The 24,257-nt window shown below is 35.3% G+C and overlaps 1 protein-coding gene across 2 annotated transcripts in view; it reads left to right on the top strand.

Annotated features, from left to right (window-relative positions):
* LOC110315735 (contactin-6) overlaps window positions 1-24,257 on the top strand; it is a 334,773-nt gene that overhangs the window by 230,400 nt on the left and 80,116 nt on the right. For both annotated transcript variants that reach the window (XM_021189718.2, XM_029534884.1), the window contains 2 exons: window positions 19,090-19,274; window positions 23,833-23,969. In XM_021189718.2, coding sequence (XP_021045377.1) covers window positions 19,090-19,274; window positions 23,833-23,969 — 322 coding nt within the window. The remainder of the gene's footprint in view (window positions 1-19,089; window positions 19,275-23,832; window positions 23,970-24,257) is intronic.

The following is a 24,257-nucleotide window of genomic DNA, read 5'->3' on the forward strand; positions in this document are numbered from 1 at the left end:
TCAGCCTGCTCTCTTATAGAACCAAGACTACCAGCCCAGAGATGGCACCACCCACAAGGGGCCTTTCCACCTTGATCACTAATTGAGAAAATACCTTACAGCTGGATCTCATGTAGGCATTTCCTCAACTAAAGCTCCTTTCTCTGTGATAACTCCAGCTGTGTCAAGTTGACACAAAATTAGCCAGTACAATTATATTCTTAAATGAGCTTGGCTATCTACTACAATGCTGGCTATGAGTTATGACAGGAAAGTATCATGCTATTACCTATAAATGTAAAAACAAGAGATTCTCATAGTAATTTGATTTATTAGATTATTTTTATTATGTGTGTCGTGAAATTTTTCTACACACATTTTGTATGTACCAACTGATATGATTATATTGGATATTTTTACTTGATAGAAACCAGATTTTCACACATTCAGTCAATAATATCTGGGGAAAAATCTTGATCAGTTTTCTACAATGGAGTTTCATTAGGTTTTTCAACTACATGCCAAGTTAGGTGCTATGTTCCAGAGTAGTTACTCAAAAGCAAATATACTATATATTATTTTGTTGTTTTTTGTTTTATGTTGCTTTGCTCGTGTATATTACAATTTTTTGGTTCCTTCTTAGTTTTGATTTTAATTTTTCTGTTTTGTTTTTGTTTGAGAGAGAGATAGATAAAGAAAGAGAGGGTGAATTCAGGGGTAGGAGGGAAAAAGGAATATTGGAGACTAAGACCATTTTGCTCTAACAGTTGCCCTCAATCTTGATATGAGATTATGTGCCTAGTCTGATTGTAATGTGTTATGGCATGTTGATATACATTAATGTCCTGTTTTTTTCTGAAGAGAAATGGAGAAGGAGTGGACCTGGGGAAGAAGTGATGTATGGAAAAGGAACTAAGGAGTGGGGGGAGGAGAAACTCTGGTTGTAATGTAATATATGAGAGAAGAATAAAAAACGAATAAAACAATATGATCATATTTAAATAAAAAATTGGTAGTCCTTGTTTCATAAAATACATTTGTAATTACTTTGTTTCTATTTTATCAAAGATATAGAAAAAATGTGATTATTTATGCCTCCGTTTCTTGTAATTTCACCAGTGAGACAGTCTAAGTATGATGCTTTCTCTGGATAAAGACTGATATTTAGTTTGTCCATTTTTCATTGTTATGATTCCTGTTTTTGTCCAGTCTTTTTGAGAGAATTTTGATATTTTCTACATTTAAAGAAATGTGCCTATCTCAATTATATGTTTTCACTGTCAATGAACATCCCAGTTCTAGTATTTATTCTAAATCTTCTCTCATTGCTTTTCCTTACTGATTACTTTAAAAAGCCATGCTTTTCACTTAGCTTATTTCTTTGGTTATGTCCTAGATTTTATTGAAAATATTTCCAGTTGAATCACTATAGTACACTTTCATCCATTTGTAGTATATTATTTTATTATAATTACTTTATCACTAGTCATTATTACTATTATTTTAACTTATTTAGAAAATAGTCTTTACAGCTATTGGTGTGCTTATTAAGGAAAATGAAATATTTAAGTACAAAATACAGTTTTAAATATCCACTATAAATTTTGTAGTTTGTTTTCTAAAGTGTAGACTATAACAGAGAAACCTTCCTTCCTGCCTGCCTTCTTCCCTTGCTTCCATCCTTCCTTCTTTCTTCCCATGCTTCCTTCCTTGTTTCCTTCCTTCCTTATTTCCTTCCTCCCTTTCTTCCTTCCATCCTTCCATCCTTCCTTGCTTTCCTTCCTTCTTCTTTGGGACAAGGATTATATCAAGTGACAGATGCTACATTGGAACTTCCTATTTATCTTAGATTCTTACTCTCTTGAATGTTGCATTTACAGTCATGTGCTCCAGAACACTGAGACATGCTAAGCCTTAGGATAGTCTGCTAGGGCTTTTACATGGATGACTAGATCTAATCAATGGTTTAATCTACTAATGGCTTCATTATTAATCATTTTAAAAGTAACTTTTAATCTCCTGAAGTAATTGTCATCTCTGAGGTTGACTGCTGAGTAAGCTCATTCTTTCTAGCTCTTTTTTTTTTTAATTTGTTTTTTATTAGAAATTTTCTTTATTTACATTTCAAATGTTATCCCCTTTCCTGGTTTCTCCGAAAACCCCCTATCCCCTCCCTCTTCCACCTGCTCACTAACCCACCCACTCCCATTTCCTGGCTCTGGCATTCCCCTATACTGGGGCATAGAACCTTCACAGAATCAAGGGCCTCTCCTCCCACTGATGTCTGAGTAGGCCATCCTCTGCTACATATCCAACTGGAGCCATGAGTCACTCCATGTGTTCTCTTTGGTTGGTGCTTTAGTCCCTGGGAGCTATGGTAGTATAGGTTAGTTCATATTGTTGCAAACCCAGTCAGCTCCTTGGGTCCTTTCTCTAGATCTTTCATTGGGGACTTTATGCTCTATCCAATGGATAACTGTGAGCATCTACTTCTGTATTTGTCAGGCTCTGGCAGAACCTCTCAGGAGACAGATATATCAGGCTCTTGTCAGCAAGCACTTGTTGGCATCCACAATAGTGTCTGGGTTTGGTGTTTGTATTTGGGATGTATCCCAAGGTGCAGCAGTCTCTGGATTGTCATTCCTTCAGTCTATGCTCACACTTTGTCTCTGAAACTCCTTCCATGGGTATTTTGTTTCCCCTTCTAAGAAAGATTGAACTATCCACATTTTGGTCTTCCTTCTTCTTGAGTTTCATGTGTTTTTGTGAATTGTATCTTGGATATTCCAAGCTTCTGGGCTAATACTCACTTAACAGTGAGTGCATATGATGTGTGTTCTTTTATAATTGGGTTATCTCACTCAGGATAGTATTTTCAAGTTCCATCCATTTGCCTAAGTATTTCATAAATTAATTGTTTTTAATAGCTGAGTAGTACTCCATTGGGTAAATCTACCACATTTTCTGTATCCACTCCTATGTTGAGGGACACCTGGGTTCTTTCCAGCTTCTGGCTATTATAAATAAGGCTGCCAGTTGCCAAAATCAAACTAAATGGAGAGAAAATTGAATCAATCCCACTAAAATCAGGGACAAGACATGGTTGCCCACTCTCTCACTACCTATTCAATATAGTACTTGAAGTCCTAGCCAGAGCAATTAAATAACAAAAGGAGATCAAAGGGATACAAATTGGAAAGGAAGAAGTCAACACTATCACTATTTGCAGATGATATAATAGTATACTTAAATGACCCCAAAAATTTCACCAGAGAACTCCTAAACCAGGTAAACAACTATAGCAAAATAGCTGGATATAAAATTAACTCAAACAAATCGGTGACATTTCTCTACACAAAGAATACACAGGCTGAGAAGAAAATGAGGGAAACATTACCCTTCACAATAGTCACAAATAATATAAAATACCTTGATGTGACTCTAACTAAGCAGGTGAATGATCTGTATGATAAGAACTTCAAGTCTCTGAAGAAAGAAATCAAAGAAGATCTCAGAAGATGTAAAGATCGCCCATGCTCATGGATTGGCAGAATCAATATAGTAAAAATGGCTATCTTGCTGAAAGCAATCTACAGATTCAATGCAATCCCCATCAAAATTCCAACTCAATCCTTCACTTTAGAAAGAGCAATTTACAAATTCATCTGGAATAACAAAATACCTAGGATAATGAAAACTATTCTCAAAAATAAAAATAAAAACCTCTGGTGGAACCACCATCCCTGACCTCAATCTCTACTACAGAGCAATTGTGATAAGAACTGCATGGTATTGGTACAGTGATGAGCAGGTAGATCAATGGAATAGAACTGAAGACCCTAAAATGAATCCACACACTTATGGTTACTTGATCTTTGACAAAGGAGCTAAAACCATCCAGTTGAAAAAAGACAGCTTTTTCAACATTTTTTGCTGGATCAACTGGTGGATAGCATGTACAAGAATTCAAATCAATCCATTCTTATCTCCTTGTACAAAGCTCAAGTCCAAGTGGATCAAGGACCTCCACATAAAACCAGATACACTGAAACTAATAGAAAAGAAAGTGGGAAAGAGCCTGAAGCACATGGGCACAAGGGAAAATTTCCTGAATAGAACACCAATAGCTTATGTTGTAAGATCAAGAATTGACAAATGGGACCTTATGGGACTGTGATAGGCAGCCTATTTGGGTTGAATGGGGCTTGCTCCGGTGACCCAATAGAGAAATCTACAAGGGACAGAAAGGCGAACCTTGTTATGCCTGTCCATAATTCTGTGACTCAGTCACACAATGTCCCAAGCATCGGGCATTCTGGCTAGACTCCACCCCCACAGTTACCTGACTATAGCCAGGTATGCTCCTTCCCACAGTTACCTGGCAACAGCCTGATAGCCCAGCCCACTGTAAGAGGGGCTGTGTGGCCCCTCCTCACTCCATTAAGCTCTCACCTTTCTTACTGTCTAGTCCTCCTTTTCTCTCTCCCTTTCCCCTTCTCTCTATGTGGTCATGGTCCGCCTCTCTCTTTCTACCCTCTCTCCTTTTTCCCTGCATTTCTACAATAAATCTCTAAAACTGTAGACTGTCTCTGATCATCAAGGCCCTCCTTACTTGAATGATGGGATGGGCTTTCTCCTAAAAAGTAGTATCTAACCTCCTGCCAGAAGGTTATCCTGTGCTACAGCCTTGGACCTGACCAAGGACTCTCACCAACACCCCCTCTCCCCCTACCCTCTCCTGCTTTCATCCCTGGGGAGGGGGGTGCTGTGTGAGTGCCACCCTGGGGCCCCTATTCTGTTCTCAGCTCCTCTACCATATTCAGAATGGAAAGCTGGAGGCTGAGAACCTGATACCTGAGGCTTCCCCTTGTCCACCACCTGCCATGTGGGGTCAGTGGTGTAACACAGCCAGACGCCCACTCGGGGCTGCGTGGACAGCATGTACAGTCCTCCCGCATCTGACTGCCCAGAACACTGGAACTCTGGCAGGATGCAGGTTCTCTCCCACTCAACTCTTTCCCCCATACACCCACGGCCCCTCAGGACCTCATAAAAGTTCAAAGCTTCTGTAAGGAAAGGACACTGTCAATAAGACAAACAGCAACCAAAACATTGGGGAAAGATCTTTATCTACCCTACATCCAATAGAGGCCTAGTATCTAATATATACAAAGAACTCAAGAAGTTATACTCCAGAGAACCAAATAACCCTATTAAAAATGGGGTACAGAGATAATAAAAATTCTCAACTGAGGAATACCAAATGGCTGAGAAGCACCTAAAGAAATGTTCAACATCCTTAGTCATCAGGAAAATGTAAATCAAAACAACCCTGAGATTCCACCTCATACCAGTCAGAATGGCTAAGATCAAAATTTCAGGTAACAGCAGGTGCTGGCAAGGCTGTGGAGAAAGAGGAACACTCCTCCATTGCTGGTGAGATTGTAAGCGAGTAAAACCACTCTAGAAATCAGTTTGGTGATTCCTCAGAAAATTGGTCATAGTACTACCTGAGGACCCAGGAATACCGCTCCTGGGCATATATCCAGAAGATGGTCCAACTTGTAATAAAGACACATGCTCCTTTCTAGCTCTTAATGAATTCTAACTACATGGTTCAATTCCACTGCTCTTGCTCAAACTCTTCCCCAAGCTGACTGAATCAAATTGGATTATCTCAGCTTCTGACTGAATTGTTCAGCTCAGCCTCAAACTAATTCTAGCATTTCTGTTGCCTTATTATCTGGCTTCAACTGCCTCGGCTGATCTTCACTGAACTGTATGAACTCACATCCAATACAAGTCCAATACACTGTACTCACTTCACTGAACTGAACTCCTTCAAATTCAACTGAACTCAACTGACTGACTGAACTCATTGATCTGCATTCCTCCCTCTCTTGAGTGCTTGGATTAAAGGCATGTCCCACCACAAGACTTAACCTTTTCTTTATGTGAAACTTGTTCTATTCCAGACTGTCCTTGAACTCAAAGATCTTCTGACCTCTGTCTTCTGAGACTAAAGGTGTTTACTAAGGGCTTGACTGCTGGATTATACAATTCCTATATAGGTCATACAATTTGGGGGGAATGATAAAATCGCAAATGAATGGACCTGGTTGTAGGAAATATGTTTCTGAATGTGTGTCTATCTTTGTCTTGGACCTTTTTACACTTCCTTATATCAGATGGGCTCTAAGGTGAGGAACCTCTGCCACATATTCTTACTGCTACAATGTTCTGCCTCACCTTAAACTCATAAACTAAAGCAAGAAACTCAGAAAAAAAGAAATCTTTTCACCTAAAAACTAATTCTCTTGGATATTTATCATAGCAACAAATAACTAACTAATCCACATGACCTATACAACAATCATCCAATGAAAACAGGAAGGAAAAGCTTTAACCAGAGAATAGACTAAGGCCCAAAGCCAGGATGTCTGAGGATAGTCACTTTCATTTATGTTCTAGAACAAAAACACACTGGGAAAGGAATGAGCCTATAATATGTTATAATGTAGTTATTTGTTAGAGAAGGTTTTCAACTCTAAAATGAGATGTCAGTGTAAACCCCCTGAAGAAAAGAAGGGTTTGGCTAATTCTGACTTAAAACAAAACAAAATTCCTCATGAGCCTTATTTTTGTAGTTATTGCAAAAACTCAATGTATTCATTTGTGACAGTGGGGTGCTCCTATAGTGGTCCTTAGCCACACTTAAGCTGTAGAATATGTCAGTTTCTATTGTGTTGTTTCCAGTTTTACCATTGTGGACAGTCGTACACCTACTATTCTTGTGGCTATATTTTGATCACATACATGTTAACATTCTCTATTATTAGATTTTAGTTACTGATAAAAGAAACATAAAAGACTATATTTCCAGAAATATCTTGTCAAATTGTCCTCGACAATAATTGTAGGGAAATCACTCAAAGACCACAGGCCAATTCTATGAAGAACCTCTTTTTATTTTAAAGACATGTTCTCAATCTGACTTCAAATATGCCTTTCCTTTTTTTTTTCAAAAGGCATAAATTGGACTTTTTACAGTACTATTTCAAAACTTAAGCTAACTTAAAGGCTATAAAAATCATCCAAGAAGAATATATATACTTCTGGAAGTAAGTCTCCATTCTTTTCATGCTGCGTTACGGCTGCCACTCTCAAAATTCCTGTTGTTCTTCCACTGAAGTAATTGAAACATGCCAGAGATAAAAATTCCACATCTATTTTGGAAGTTATCTGAAAGAAAAGCATAAGTTACTTTGTTTTGTTCCTTATGAAATTATCAGGCAAATGGATGTATCTGGAGGATATCATCCTGAGTGAGGTAACCCAATCACAAAAGAACTCACTTGATATGCACTCACTGATCAGTGAATATTAGCCCAGAAACCTAGAATATCCAAGATACAATCTCCAAAACACAAGAAAATCAAGAAAAGGAAGACCAACACGTGGATACTTCATTCCTCCTAAAATAGGGAATAAAATACCATGAAAGAAGTGGCAGAGACAAAGTTTAGAGCTAAGACGAAAGGATGGACCATCCAGAGACTGCCCNACCCGGGGGTCCATCCCATAATCAGCCACCAAATGCAGACACTATTGCATATGCCAGCAAGATCTTGCTGAAAGGGCACTGATATAGCTATGTCTGTGAGGCTACGCCAATGCCTGGCAAATATAGAAGTGGATGCCCACAGTCATCTATAGGATAGAACACAGAGACCCCAATGGAGAAGCTAGAGAAATTAACCAAGGAACTGAAGGAGTCTTCAACCCTATAGGTGAAACAACAATATGAACTAATCAGTACCTGCAGAGCTCAAGTCTCTAGCTGCATATATAGCAGAAGATGGCCTAGTCAGTCATCATTGGGAAGAGATGGCCCTTGATCTTGCAAACTTTATATGCCCCATACAGGGGAACACCAGGGCCAAGAAGTGGGAGTGGGTGGGCAGTGGAGCAGGGTTGGGGAGGGTATAGGGAACTTTTGGGATAGCATTTGAAATGTAAATGAAGAAAATATCTAATAAAATAAGTTAAAAAAAAATACCCCCACAAAAAAACAGTCATGAAGCTCATTACTAAATCTTACTTAAATTTAAAATTACTGTGTCTAAAGCTAAACAAACACTTCCCTTCAGGACTTTGTACAAATAGGGTTCTGTCTATTGATTGTGAAACACATTAAGTAAAGAACACACCACTAATAGTACATCGTTCTCCTCAATATGGTTTTGACAGGGGTCAGCCTTTGGCAGGGTCTTCTTTCTTGTAGGTTCTCCTTGAGGTGATAGAGGAAGAAAAGCATCAGTGAGGAGTGAGACTTTGGTCTTACAAGATAATCCGGTAAGACTTTTGTCTTACAAGATATTTAGGGATGCTGTGTAATAATAAGTTTACTTATCTAAGTCTAAGTTACTTTGCTACTGTAACAGACATGCCTTCTGTGTTCCTCTGGGATTTAGCATCTCTTCCTAAAACAGCAGGAGATCAAGTAAAGGATTAATTTCTAAAGCCTTTCTCCTTTTGTCCAGATGCCTCTTGCTTGTCAGGTTAGGGGGAAGTTTGGAGCAATAAACTTCTATTGAACCAGGAGAGGAGAATAAAGCTAGCAGAAGGAAAAAACAAAACTTTTACATATGCAAATATGCACAACCTCACATAAATTCATATATAGATTCACACATGCATTTTTATTTAAACCATTTGGGCTCAGCTTGCCTGCATTCTTATAATTACATTCTTACACACACACACACACACACACACACACACACACACACACACACACACACACACACTTACATATGCATATGGAGCAAAAGAGCAAGCACCAGTGCAGAAAGAACTCACTCATTCTGGATGAAAAATTGAGCTCCAATCTTTATTGCATAGAGTAATACAAAGATTCTACCCTTTTATTGCTAAATTAAATAAACCCAAATTTGTAAGAAGATAGTCTTATTCCTTTAAATAAGACTAAGTTTGGACTGTTATTAAGAAAAAAAAACCTGTTTTGTCCCATGGAAAGGAGAAGCCTACCTGCTCCTTATGCTCTCCCTGTAGTTTCTTCTTCTTCTTCTTTTTTTTTTCTTTTCCCCTCAAAATTCTTCATATTGCTCTCTTGTTTTTATGTGACCTATAGTTTCTACATTATTCCATTATGCATTCTCCTTCTAAGCTTGTTCTCTTCTCCTGCTCTGACGTAACAATAATGATCTCACTTCCAAAGCCTGTTCTCCCAATGTTATGCTTTTACATCTAAGTTCTTGCATTTGGTTCTGTCTAAAAAGTTCTGTTCAAGTCTGACTAAAAAGTGTTCTATGTAAAATGTTCTCCTCACCCCAATTCAAACATATATATACATATATATACATATATATATATATATATATATATATATATATATATATATATATAATCTCTTCTCTTTGTTGTCAGCACTTATTCATCTTCCAGAATACATGAGCACATGGTAAAAAGTTTACCATAAGTTGACACATGAATTAAAATCGAAGTTTACAACAAAAAAATGTATACACACATGTTTTTAGGAGTAATTATCTGGCTAAACATCTATCACCTGTCACAGCTCCACAGGGTCATGGAAAGTTAAAAAACATAACTGAGTTATTAGTGAACTTTTGTATAGATAAACCCAGTCAATGTTCTGTCTTCTATCCGAGTGCCTCTAATAAATCGTTAGTTACCTTTTTATGACCTTTGGTTAATTGTTTTACAGTCTTTTGGAACGTGCTCCGAGTAGTAGAATGTCTGGTTTCTACCTAAGAAGCAATTAACTGGTGTTAAATAGGAGACTGGCAAAGTTCTCATTGCAGTTTTGAATATCAGAAAGCAACTACTAGTAGTCTGACTATAAAAGAGCTTAATAAATACTTACATAATTTTAGGAATTCTTATAGTATCAGATTTAAAAATTAAGAAGTCATCTATTTGTCTACATAGCATCACTACAAGGGAGTATATCTTTGTCATTCTGCAGAGATCTGCTCAAAAGGGTGGGTTGATACATAGAGATTATTATATATGTTTAATAATAACAGAAAAACATATTAATAGCAGAAATCTTTCCTAAAATGATTTTCTCTTGGGCCTTGCCTATGGAGGCAAATATGTCATGGACTATTTATTAATTCAAAGCAGAATCATCTGAGGAATATAACCTGCTAGCTATTAGCTTGTCCTATGATGACTCCTGACATGGTTTGATTTCATTTTGTTGTTGTATAGAATTTTCAGGAGAAATAGAGGCATGGTGTTTTAGTACTTAATGACTATGGAACACTTGATGTTCCACTTTATTTCTAATTTGAATACAGTCCAACTATCTATTCATCTGTCTTCAAATGTTGACAGCACTAGTTTTGTTTATCAAAGTATTTTTTTTAGAGTTTTCTAATACAGGACAGGTAATATATACTAAATAAATGTTACTTATAATGTTAGAATACTTAAACATTAGTATACAATTTTATAGCCATCTTCTCTATATGAAGGTTTATAATCAATTAATTGAGATAAGGTAAAAAATAAATTGAGGGAACCAAAGCTCCTGGTTTCCTAAATAACATGACAATATTTTACTTCCTCTAGAGTAGCAGAGGTATGAATTTAGAACTATTGTTAATCATAAATTATGCATAGATTATATTTGTGCTAAATGTGGTATCATTTTTAGCTCCATCACATTTTAAAATGATGGAGCTGTTTATAAATTATTTGTAAAATAATGCTGGCTTTCCTTAGATATAATTCGGTAGAGGCTGAAATGATGGTTCAATGTTAGTACTTAAAACACTGGCATCTCTTGCATAGGACTTGGGTTAAGCTCCCTGCAACCATATCCAGTGGTTTAACAACCACCTGTAATTCCTTTTGCATAAGATTAGACACTGTCTTCTGATTTTATAGGCATCCTCTTGCTTGCTTGCATGCTTGCTTTCATCTCATACACATAAATAAACACAGGCAAACAAACACACAAATAAACCTTTTAAAAAAGATCAGTGATGAAATCATTGACTCTAGACAATGGCCTCTCTTAATCCCTGTCAGTAATATAATCTTGGTAGTTAGTTTATTTTAGCTTTATTTTGTTTAAACTTTATATTTAAAAATCTACTCTTGGTGTTATTTTCTATTGTTTTATTGTTATTTTCTATTTATTTTCTATTTTCAATCTTCTTATTTACCAATTAGAATCTCAGCCGAATGTGTGTGCAAGTGAACATGACATTCCTCTAGAGTCATAAACATTTCTCACATGTTATTTCATTGCAAGTGAAGGTGAAATTCTTCAACTACTGTTACTATTAACAAACCATTTGTGGATTTTAAATTTCAGCTACTGTGGCTTAATAGTACATCTGTAACATCTCCTTCCTGATGAAACCTAATGTTGCCTCCTTCAGACTACCATAACAGAATAGTAGTCTACATAGATCATAATATCTAGAAATGTATTTCTCTAATTTATGAGGGATAGAGTGTCCAAGAATGAGGCAGTTGGAAGATTCTGTGTTTGGTGAAAGCCTACCCAACTTCTCATAGTCATTCAAAATGTGATCTTGCTTGGTGAAAGACCACTAATCTCATTCATGTGGGCTCCACCCTCATGGTGAACTCAACTCTCCAATCCTTGAGAATGGAAACTTAGGATTTACAGGACACACACATTTTACCAAAGCAACCACTGAAGAGTAAACACAATCATTACAATATTTAAATGACTCAAGAAATCTTTCCACAATGATGGCATTGCTTTCTATGGAAATCAGAAATTTAGAGACATTATCTCCCCAAAGGAGATGTTTCCATTCCAGGCCTTTTTAAATGAACATTTTAAGTTCAGGAAATGACAGCAGCTAGCTGAACAGCTTTAAATTTTAACAAAGGCATTCTGAAGAGATCTTGCCATGCTGTTCTACTGTCTGATTGAAAATGGTCATTGGTGGAGTTTTCTGAAATTAGGTTTAAATTAAGAATAATCCCAAACACAAGCATTTTAGGATCTGGGTTGTCTGTATGAGTCTCTAGTTGAAAACTTGGGATGACCTGGATTTAAGCTGTGGATAACTAAGTTTAAGAAATTCAGTAGAAATATAAGCTTTCTCAAACAGCACTAGTAATGAAAATTCTATTTATGGGTTAAAAGTATTGAATTGAAGCATAGTTCCCACGAGCATGTGGAAAGCTTTAATTTAACTTGCAATTCAGGTTAAACTAGGCCAGATGGTTAACAAATGCATTCTCTATCTTTGGATAAAATTAATAGGCTGCTCACTCTGAAAAAGCATAACTATGTGAGAGAATGGAATGGGAAGGCTTCGTTTCTGGCACTGCTTATTTAAGAAGCATGAACAGAGAGTGAAGAAAAAGAAGGGAGAAAGGAAAGGCTTGCTTTTATATCTGTGGTACTTTAAAACTCTTAGAACTTACATTATAGGCAAATGGTTTATAAAATAGGAATATAGAAAGAAAAGGCTTTAACAATGCTCATTGTGAACTAAAAGGTGAAAAATGTCCTTATCTAGGATACATGCAAACATTGGAAGACAAAATCATTTTGGGCTGGTTTTCTTTATTATTAAGATTTACACCGAAGATTGAATTCTTTATAAAGTGGAAAGAAGCAGGGAGAGGTTTATAACTGAGAGAGGAATACAGATAGAATACTCATCAGTGTAGACAGAGTGATAAGTAACAGCATGAATAGCTTGACTCCTTACAAATCTAGTTTAACATTAATCTCCATTATGAGGACCAGTCAAATTTCTCTGTAGCCCCAAGATATTCCCAGGGAGTTTAATTTTTTTTAATTTAAATATTTTAAATTAATTTCATTGTTTGTGAAACCATTGTTGTTCTAAACTATGTGTGATATTTTTGTTTCATATATTTTATTGCATTTGAACATAAGACATTTGGGATTCTTATTTTGATGTTTTAAGGTGCTAGATTTTCCCTTATTGACCCATATGCCAAATACATCATTCATATAATTTTATTGGTATTGAAATAACTCAGCAGATAAAGGCCTTTGCAATGAAGCCTGTGACCTGGATTCAATCCCCAGCAACCACGTGTTGAGAGAAAACACTCCTTTTGATCTATTTACTTTCTTCCACTCACATATGATGACCTGCACCCCAACACTCACATACTCACACCCTTGTGCATAAAATAAAAGGTAAGAATGAAACAAAATATTTGAGAAATCTAATTTGAACTGAATAACAGAGCCACCAGTCTACATGGCAGGGCTAGTATCATCAACATAATCAAACCAGGTAGAATCTAAAGGAATGGCTGAACCTACAGAAGAAAGAGTCATCTGTGCTTGTAATTGAAAGGGAGGCAACTGAAAAGGATTAGAAGGTGGATCACAATTAATTAGCCTCCACTGGAACTTCAAGTCAAGGAAAATTGGCAGGTAATAATTTAGTATAAATTATCTGTCTAAACGTGAGTACCATTCTGAACAGGTAATTAGCATTGTTAGAAGCTTCCAGCTGAGGAATTAACTCAGATGACATATGGAAGCCACCTGTCATAGTGCCTGGTACATAGTAATTACTCAATTAATGATTATTATTAATATTACTTTTATTTCCCAGTTTTTTAAACACAGAGTTTTTTTTTTCCTTCGATGAGCAGTGTTGTATTACTTTTCTATCTATAACAATAGTCTCTTGACATTGAGAACGATTTTAAAAAGAATCTCCAGAGTAAAGTATGCCTTCACTTGAATCTGTGTACTTGTCAGCAAGGCTTGAACATGACCAAGTAGAATCAGGGTTATTGCTTGCTCATTAAGCGGTGAGAGGTAGGAAATGTACTTTGAGGGGTGGATATAGACCACTGCAACCATTTCATTTGTGGTGTGAAATGCTATACTCAGTTAATGGAAAATTTATAAATTAATAAGTTTCAAATGTTTCATCATACAGATCATTAAACATCCCCCACACCCCCACATACACACAAACACATACACACAAATACACAAACCTAATACAAAGTTGTTATTTTTGACATGATAAATGTAATATTCAATTATTTAAATGTATAAGAATAGCTCAAATATATGGCTTACTATGCTTAGACTGAATTTAAAACACACAGTATTTGATATTTCACAATAATACTGTATATAATTGTTCACCCCATTCAGTGAATCCAGTTAATCACAAAACAACTTGCTTTTCAATAAACCACAAATGTGACTCAATGTAATATAAATGTTCTACTCTATATCATATAAATAACATACAACTGTACTCTGATCATTATTATTTGAATGGGATAGTACATTTTTTTAAAAAAATACCATATTAAAACTTTAAATATCACTGTTAATATGTTTCAATTTTTATGATTCTGGTTTTGATGTTGACATTTCCATTTTGCTATAAAAATATTTTATTAAGATTCTTGAAAAATTTATAAGATAAAATCAAACTTCATCAAAGTTACTGTTTCAATAATTATTATTTTGAATTTCCTTTCTGATTCTATATCCTGTAACATCACTGTTGCCATAAGGGACCATAATGTCTGAAAATCCAAACATTTACTTACTAGCTGTAAAATCTTCTGCATACTTGGCCAAATGCTTTGTTATAATGAACATTTGAAAAATAAATAATTTTTATTTTTGAGTATTTGGCTATCAAGACTATAAAATACCTAGAATATAAATGTGCACAAGAATTTATAATATCATATAATTTAACCATACTGATGTTAAATGAACCTAGGTCTCATGGAACTCTTAGAGTCTATTAGGAGTAGCATAAAAATACCCCAAATGGGCCAAAGACCAAAAGGTAATGTACTAACCAACTCACACGTGAAAAGAGAATTTGGATTTTTTTCTTCTTTTTAAAATTTGTAGGTTTGTTTATTTACATGCTTGTTGTATGTTGATCTGTAAATTGTGTGAAGAATATTTGATATTTTTCTTGTGTGTTAGCATTGATTTTCATGAAAGATTTGTCTATGTACTTGCCTGTTGTTGACTAGACACTTAAAGTTCCATCTCCTTGGATTGGAGCATACATTTTCAACTTCACTGGAAGGAGATATTCTCTTCAAAAGTGCTCCTAAAAGCAATCCTAGTCTCAAGGGGAATTCTCATGGACATGCTCTCGTTCCCATATGCTGTATACCGGCCTATGATGGCAATATCTGAATGGTATTCTCTCTCCTAAATTTGTACATTTAGATGCCTATTCAATTTGGATCTAATGAATACAGAAGAGGATTATGACGTAAGTTAGTTGAAGTTGAATGGTGGGCCCTCCCACTCACTGGGAAAGTACCTAACAACGCAGTTTCATCTATAGACTTTTATTATTTTATTTTATTTCATTTCATTTTATTTATATTTATATTCATTATATTTTTTGACATTTTTTGAGACAAAACCTACTTAAGAATTTGAGGCTATCTTAAACTCAGATTGTATTCCAAGTAGCTTTAAACTCCTGATTCACCTTCGAGAATCTCCCGAATAACTGAGTTCCCGGCATATGCCATCATGCTCAGTCAGGTCTGAGTTACTTAAAGAACATAATCAATGTTTTCAAAGTTAAAATAACTAAAGAACTAACATTCCCTGGAGATGTGAAATTCAAATCTCTGATTGTTTTATCCTCAGAATTTACAGTTATTAAGAAATAATATCTTCTATTCCAGATGTAATGGCCTACACCTTAAATTCTAAATCCTAGGAGGCATAGCCAGGCAGAACTCTGAGTTTATACAAGGTCCAGGTCAGCCAGGAAGAACCTGACTCAAAAACACAAAACAACACTAACAACAAAGCACAAACTACGCTATTAGCCGTAAAACCTTTTCCATTATTTGATATTTTGAGATATTTATTTCCCCCAAAGACAAGTAAAAGAAAAAAAGAATTTGTCTTTTCTTTTTTAACCAGAAAATTTTCTAACTCTGCCCAGTCTCATCGCATATTTCTTGCTTTTGCCCGTTTGTTTGGTATAATTTTGGTCCGGTAGGACAGTTAGTTCTGAAAACACATTTTCTGATGCATAGTTTTGCACTAGGGTTCCACTGCTTGCTTTTGACGTCATTTCTGCTTAATTTTACAGACTTCCATTTCTGTGCGAATGTAACATCTATATTAGAAGCACCATTCTGAGACACATTTAAGGATTCCTTGCTGTTGGTGTTTTAACTGAAGTAGCACATGGTTAAAATGGAAGGAGATTTTTAACTCTTTGCTCTTCCAGGAGGTCTCCTTTAAAAGGATACCTTTTTGAAAGTAACTAAAATAAGACTTCTTGGGAAATACCCATAAGAACAGGACAAACCTAGGCAGAGAAAAAAGGTAGAAGAACAGAATCAATACAGATTTAAGCAAAATTCTACATCTGCTTTAGATTACTAGGTGAGGTCTAGAGAAAATGAAGTCACACCCAGTGTCATCCTGCAGCCTCAGACTTGAACTTCAGTGAAAGATGGATTAAGAACTCTTCTTGAGGACATGGATGCATCTAGATTCTTCCAGCTTTCTGTACAGTTATAGTTGGCTAACGCATTATTTTCAGCACTTGACAAGAAAGTGCTATAGCTATATAGGCTGGTGTGATGCAGAGGATCTGTGGAGCATAAACACTAGAAAGAATGGCTGTGGAGCACTGACTGAAAGCTGATTATTTTGCTATACTAAACAAAACTGGAAAGCTATATCTATACAGTATACTTCTTTTCTACCCTTAAAGAACACTTATCAGTGAAAATCTAATGTAATCACTCAGTTGTCTTTGGAAATTCAGGATAGATGGGATTGGTTGAGCTTATTATGTTTGATACCACACAGTAGGCCCACTGTATATAAGGACCCATTTTATGAGACTGTAGATGTGCAGGCTACAATGTGATATTCTTTAAATATAAGTATTTCCTTATAATTAATACAGGTTATAAGTGTATGATCAGTGTGGAAAGGAGAAGTCAGTAGAGACGAACATAAATGACATTTGTTCCACAACTACCCAAAGACAACATTACTATGCTCATATAGACAATGTCCTTCTATTAGCAGTTAATTATCACATATAGTTTGAAATGTTTCAGACATGAGGAATACCTTTAGATTTAAATAGATTTTTCTGCAGAACTTCATTTTCATTCATTAAGAGCTTGAGAAAATCAGTGATTAAGACAGTTACCTGAGGGTAATGGTTGTATGAAATAAGCCAATTTACTAAAATATCAATCTAAAGCTGTAGAAAATGACATTTCAAAGGGATAGAAACTCAAATTGTATATTTAGTTCTGAATAAAGTCAAATTATTACTGGAAACTTGAGTGCGACCGTCTGCAGTCACACCCGAACCGGGTACTTCCTGAAAGGCGAGCTGGGGCAGAAAGAGAGAAGACGGTGAGAAAGAAAAGAAGGCCAAGACAAAAATATTCTGATCAAAGCTCCCAAGTTTAATAAAGTTCTGAGCTTATATAGAGAGGGGAAGGCCAATCCCCAATCCCACACCACCCCATTCTTGGAGCCTGCATACAGGTGAGAGCCTGTAGGCAGATCTTCAGGATGCTGCCTCTGGAATATGCCAAAAGCCTCTCAGCGCAGTGGCTACACTTTGGAGAGCAGTGGCAAGTGTATACAATAGAACCGAACCGGCTTGGCAAGTCATGAGGTACCACCCTGGGTGGCGGGTGGCCCTGTGTTTAGTGGCAGTGAGGTCTGCCTTAGCCAGCCTGTTTCAAGGCTGAAAGGTGCCAACAAAAACTGTACATTAATTTTGTGGAAAAGAGACCACTCAAGCATTGATGTGGGGAATGTTTTCTGACTACTATAAGGAAGGCTACAATAGTCTACCATGTAGTTTGTCTTTAATATATGTAACTGTATATCATACAGTTTAACCAATAAGAATTCCTAAGACTTCTGCAGGTCAGTGGCTATTTTCAAAACTTCTCTGGAACTGTCACTCATTTTCTTCACTTGTCTGCTGCTCACACTCTACAGATCCTTTTCTGTCAGCTATCCTGCTAATGATTGGATGGTTCTCCAACATCAGTCTTTGACATGACTGATAAATGGGCTTTGCAAAAGGACTTAATGATATCATTGTCCATATAGATTTAAACTACAACTAGAGTAGAGATATCTACGTCATCTGAAAAATATATATGGGAATGAGCAATAGCTTAAAGATGGAGAAAGGATGCTGGCATTGACACCTGAAATTTCATTTTATAGACCATGAGTGTAAGTGAATCTTCTTGCCTTTTCGTAGAACTGTATTTTATTCTACATATGATGATATGGCCTCTTCTACCAGGGAATTCTAACTCATTGATTATTGTTTATAATTTACTTTCATGTATTTTTCCTTATTTTAAATATATCCATGTTAGACTAAAATATTAAATTCCTATAAGTAGAAAACTCTATTTATAAATATTTTCTAACAAGACATAACTATAATGTAAATCCATTATAAGTTACAATCTTTAGAGGACATGGAGCCTTGGGTTCCAAACTTATTCAGATTTGTTTTAATAGTCAAACTCACCCATCAACATATTTTGGTGTAAAATGCTAATTTACCAAGAGATTAAAACATTATTTTAAATTAGAATCTCTAAATATATGTAGATTTGGCCTTAGTCTTAAATGTTATATTCTGAAAGGAATTTTCCATGATCAACACATTACCATTAATCAAACCACATTACTGTCTCTGCATCCTATTACCTTTCTTTCAGTTATTACAATTTGCAAATGTATTTATTTTACACTCCGCTTATGTTTCTCTGTTAATCTATAAGCAACATGATGATCGATAGCATGTGTATTCTATTACTAATATGGTCTCTAAGCATAGCACAATACCTTATCAATCGAAAGCAAGTAAGCAGATCTTAAATAGATGGCTGAATGAGTGAGTGGTGAATGATTGTGTGATCTGAAAACTAATCACACTATAATAGATTGGATTGTTTTTCCTGAGAGTGACTTTCAAGGTTTCTTTTATTTTACCCAGATGTCATAACAAAAACCATTGTCTATTCTAATGAAATGTAACTGTTTAGTCCAGTCCCTGATATTAGTTGGAGAAGGTTGGATGGAAGCCCGATGCCAGGGAAAGTCAAGTACAGCAAATCCCAAGCTATCCTTGAAATCCCCAAGTTCAAACAAGAGGATGAAGGCTTCTATGAGTGCATCGCAGGTAACCCTCGAGGAAGAAACCTTGCAAAGGGTCAACTAATTTTCTATGGTGAGTAACTAGAATTACAGAATGTGTGTGAGTTCTTACTCTGCTTGAAAGCCAATAGGAGAAGACATTAACATACTATGGACATGTATCATGAGAGAAATTGTGAAGGCCCATTTGCAGTTGGATGCTTAGCTTAGTAATTAATAGGTAGAAATGATTTTCTTTAAAATATAACTTTTGAAGTTGGTATCTTAGTAGACAAAAGTGCTTACAAGTATTAAGACCTGAATTCAAATCACTATCAACCATTTAACAAGATGGATATACCATAGTCTCTCTGAGGAGAGCTTGCCAGTCTACTCAATAGGCAAACTCCAAGTTCAAAGAGAATTGCTGTCTCAAAAACTAAGGTAGAACATACACCCTCTCAGCATCTATCTCTTCACTCCACATGTGTATGTATGCACATGCGCACACATCTGCACACACTCATGAAGATAATACATGACATTACTTATTATATCTAACTGGAGAATGTTAGTCATTTCATATTAACAACATTAAAGTTTATCATACAAGGTATTCATTATACATTATTCATTATACATTCAAATCCTTTCCTAGAGAATATTCTGGAGTAGCCTATGACAATCTTAATTACTATTCTGAAGAGGCTTTTATAAACAAAATGCAAAAGTAAATCGAAAAATTGACTGAATGGTGGTTTGAATTATTTACTTCTATTTATTAGTACTTGTTCGCCCATATGTAGGTGATAGAAAAATCAGTTCATTACCTCATAATACACCTTTACCATAGCTTCTAGAATATCATTTGAACTAGATACTTTGTGATATAATAAATGTATACATTACCCAAATATTATCCTTAGGTCTTGTTTCATCCAGACCCAAATAAGAACATACTTGAATATTTCTATTATTTTTATATATGGAAGTGTGTTTTTCTGTGCAGTACCCTCATTCAAGTTGCCTGTGCATGGTGTCTAGAATACTAGCAAAAGGTGTCATACAGGTGCTGTAACTCAATCATGGCTCTTCTCTAAGAGCAGCAAATGCTCTGATATGCTGAGCCATCTTTACAGCACCAAAATTTCTTTTTAAAAATATATTAAACCTATAAAATATATAAAGGAAATATTAAAATATTTGGAGATTCTAAGACATAGAGCTCCTGGAAACAGTATTGTTTGCAGCCAAAATATTTTTTCTATATATCCTTATTCTATCACTGATAAAATAATGTTTAAATAATTTCAAAGTTCATTATAATTTTCTCACAACAGTCATGATGGGATATCCTGTTAGGAGAACATATGTACCTTTGGATACATTACTTTCCATTTTATTTAGAACTTCCAATTTTCACCTGAAGTTAAAGTTACTTCCTATAAATAGACTATAATTTCCCTTTTATTATTGTTCTAAAATTTTACTGATGCTTGCCAAGGAAAATAACTTGTTATTTTCTTCAATAGTGTCACTTCTTAAAGGACAGAGAGTCTTTGTCAGTTGGCATCTTTGGCAATGTGTTTGTAAGAAAAAACAAAGAGATTTGCTATACTAAAAATATTACAAGTGTTGGCTCAGTTTTAATAAAAATATTTCTTTTTTTCCATATAGTAGAAAAAGCAGTTACTAAGTGATGGATCAGAATACAATTATCTAAAACTATGTACTTATCAAGAGTTAGGTTATATGAATTTTTAATATAAATTCATAATTTTTAGAATAATCATAGGCATAAGTAATTTTCAGTGATGTTATAGTTTAGAGATTTCAGATAAGTTGAGCAAGATCTCATGGGTACTGATAGTCAAATTCAAGGTCAAAATCTTTAAGAATCATCAAAATATGGACTCTTTCTACTCTACCATAGTTTTCAAACACAAGGTCCCAAGTCCATCTGAGTAGAGCTAGTCAGCTGTTCAATGATTATGAATGATCCTTTTGGAATGAAAATGATAAAAAAAATACCCTGATGGATTAGATAATCACTAGCCTTCACAGTCATGTATTAATTTAAATGTCACAAAATGAAGAGTTGTCTTATGTCACAGTCAAATAATACCTAAAGGAAATCAAGAAAGAAATAATACCTAAAGGAAATCAAGACTTTCTATTTTTTTTTAATACTGCTAAGCTTAAGTTACAACTCAGGAAGGTGACATTGCCTATACTTCCATATTTTGTCATTTTACCCATAAAATCAACCTTTAATGTATCACTTTAGTTATAGTAATTATAATGTGTTTATAGGAGTTAGTTAGGGTTCTACAGCTAGCAGTAGGAGAAAATATCTAACACTCAAATTCACATGGTAAATCTAAATATTTAAATCATTTCTTTTGTGTATATCTTATATACACAAAAATTTAAGACTTTTCTCATTAGAATGCTAAGAATACAATTAATATACACATTAAGTAAATGAATATGTCTTAATGTTGCAATTATTACATTAAAAATAACATGTATGTATTTACTATGTATGTATGCTCAAGATAAAGTTTAGATTTAAGAACATGTATTGCTGTTCTTGAAGAAATTGTTTCACTTTCCAGAACCTGTTTCTGTCATGTCACAGCAGTAAACCTGCCACTACAGCTCCATGGGGAGTTGAATCCTCTGACTTCTTCAGGACATGCACATTCCCACATACAGACATACAAATAGACACATAAGCATGCATAACACACATATGTACACACATATGCAAATACATATATATATATATATATATATATATATACATATATATATAATATAATTTAAAATAAAAATAAATCCTTTAAACTTATATCAAATCTTATACTCTATAAAGTATTTTTTCTCAGGTCAAACATGTATTGTGACAATTTTTAATAAACATTTACAAATTATTTTATTAGTAGCACATAGAAAGAAGATTGAGTTTTGTCAGTGCATGGAGTTCTCATAAACCTTGGTATGATTTATTTCTCAAGGCCTCGGGAGGGATGTTCTAAAATTGGAAATGGAACTGATTTCCACCAGAGATAATCATAGGCTAAGTCTCACCACCCAGGGCTAACATGATTCCTTCTATTTGGTGACCAGCTCCCTACAGAGCCATAATGGGGGCATGTATCACAGTAACAAAGTCTGGAAATCAGACACACAGGTTTTGTGGTACATAGTATTACAACTCCACATAACCCATTTCCTTTTCTGATTGGTGTAGTGAGTGCAGCATAACATGTCACAAGACTAGGCTGAAATAGTCTAATATCAGGTACATATTAAGTATATTTTCATAGCCAGTTTCATTTGTATTCCTTCTTCAACAACCTGTTCAATACCATTGCATCTTTTGACAGGATGTGCAGAAGTTTATCACTGTATTAGGCAGTTTATCACTGTATTTAGTTTATCACTGTATTTAGGTAGGAACCAAGGAATACATGCTTCCCTGCATCTCTTAGCTTTCCCTAGGTATATAGCTCATGGAGATTCATTAGAAGTTTATTTAAAACAAGATATCCTTTGTTGTTGAGAGTCAATAACTCCTCTTTCATTGACAGTATTTCTGTCCCACCTGAAAAATCATATCCTGAATGTTCTCATTTATACTAGTACTCACTAAAAGAACTCACCATAATTTGGCTTCTGGCTTCTTAAAATACCATCTTGAAGTGGTTTTTGAATGACCGTAAACATCCAGAGTCATAAGAACCTGTAGCAGCAAAAGTTATAGGCATTTATGAGGTAATTATGTGGGTGCTGGGATCCTAAATAAAGTGCAGTAGTGTAAAACATCTAGCTAGCCCTATCGAGAGATTCCAAGGAAAGACAGGTACTCTGCCTTCTACAAGTATACAAGGACAGAACTAAATAAAGGAGAGATGAGATCAGTAACTGTGCCGATTCTAAGTACCTGTAATGGAAAGGATACTTATGTAATCCATTTAACTATTTTCCTGAATCACTGTAAGGTAACTAACTCTATTATACTAGTTGCTTTATGTTTGCCAATAGGAAGAACTTTCTTACATCAGAAAATTAATTCCATTTGTAGGTTTAAAGTTAAATATTTCATTCTCCTACAACTCACAAAAAACTGCATTCCTTCTCAAGAGGCAACAGAATATTGGACTGTCAAATAATGAGTGGAGGTTCCCATTAATGTGTGTCAAGATATTGGGCTTAATTATTTCTAATTTAAATACATTTACTTTTTGTAGGCTTTAAACATGTATATTTAAAGAAAAATTTCCCTCAAAGGGTTAGGACTTAGTTTCTTCTTCTCAGTTGACATATGTACTGTTATTTAGCATGGCAATATTCTTTAGCTGTCTTCTGTATTTTGACCTTTACTCAGAATTTACAAGTTGTTGCACAGGTGCAGCCAAATGACAGACAGCAACCTTTAGCTTGAGCCAAATATGGGTTGATAATTGTGATGGTTGCCCCTATTAGGCTCCTGCAGTCCCCCTCCCCCCATACCTCAAATAATATAAGGGAAGTTCACCTGGGCTCAGTTAATCTCCTAATCACTAAGAACTTGGAACACATTGTATTACCTTGATTGAGTTGCTAACATGATATCCTTGATCTGTTTGTTTTTTTTTTCCAAATAGCTCCCCCAGAATGGGAACAGAAAATCCAAAATACATACCTTTCTATCTATGACAGCTTGTTTTGGGAATGCAAAGCTAGTGGAAATCCAAATCCTTCGTACACGTGGCTAAAGAATGGTGAACGTCTCAACACAGAAGTAAGGAACTGGATGTTAGAAACTCCTTGTTAATAAAAGTCACTCTCAATATTAGCTCATGTGTATGGAGTGTTCAGTGTGCTCCAGGGAAGGAAATTTCATTTTTTTTTTATCCTTAAAGAAACTAGAAGGAAGAAAAGTGGGCTGGGATAGAACACTTAGACATAGTCACACTAACAGTGATGAATCCACCCACATTTAGATATGTTCATTGGCACATGTTCAGGCAGCATTAACTGAATTCAGTGGGAAAAGAAAAGAAAAGGAGAGCTAGAGAGAGAGAGCAAG

The sequence above is a fragment of the Mus pahari genome, chromosome 2 (assembly GCF_900095145.1).
Source record: "Mus pahari chromosome 2, PAHARI_EIJ_v1.1, whole genome shotgun sequence".
NCBI lineage: Eukaryota > Metazoa > Chordata > Mammalia > Rodentia > Muridae > Mus > Mus pahari.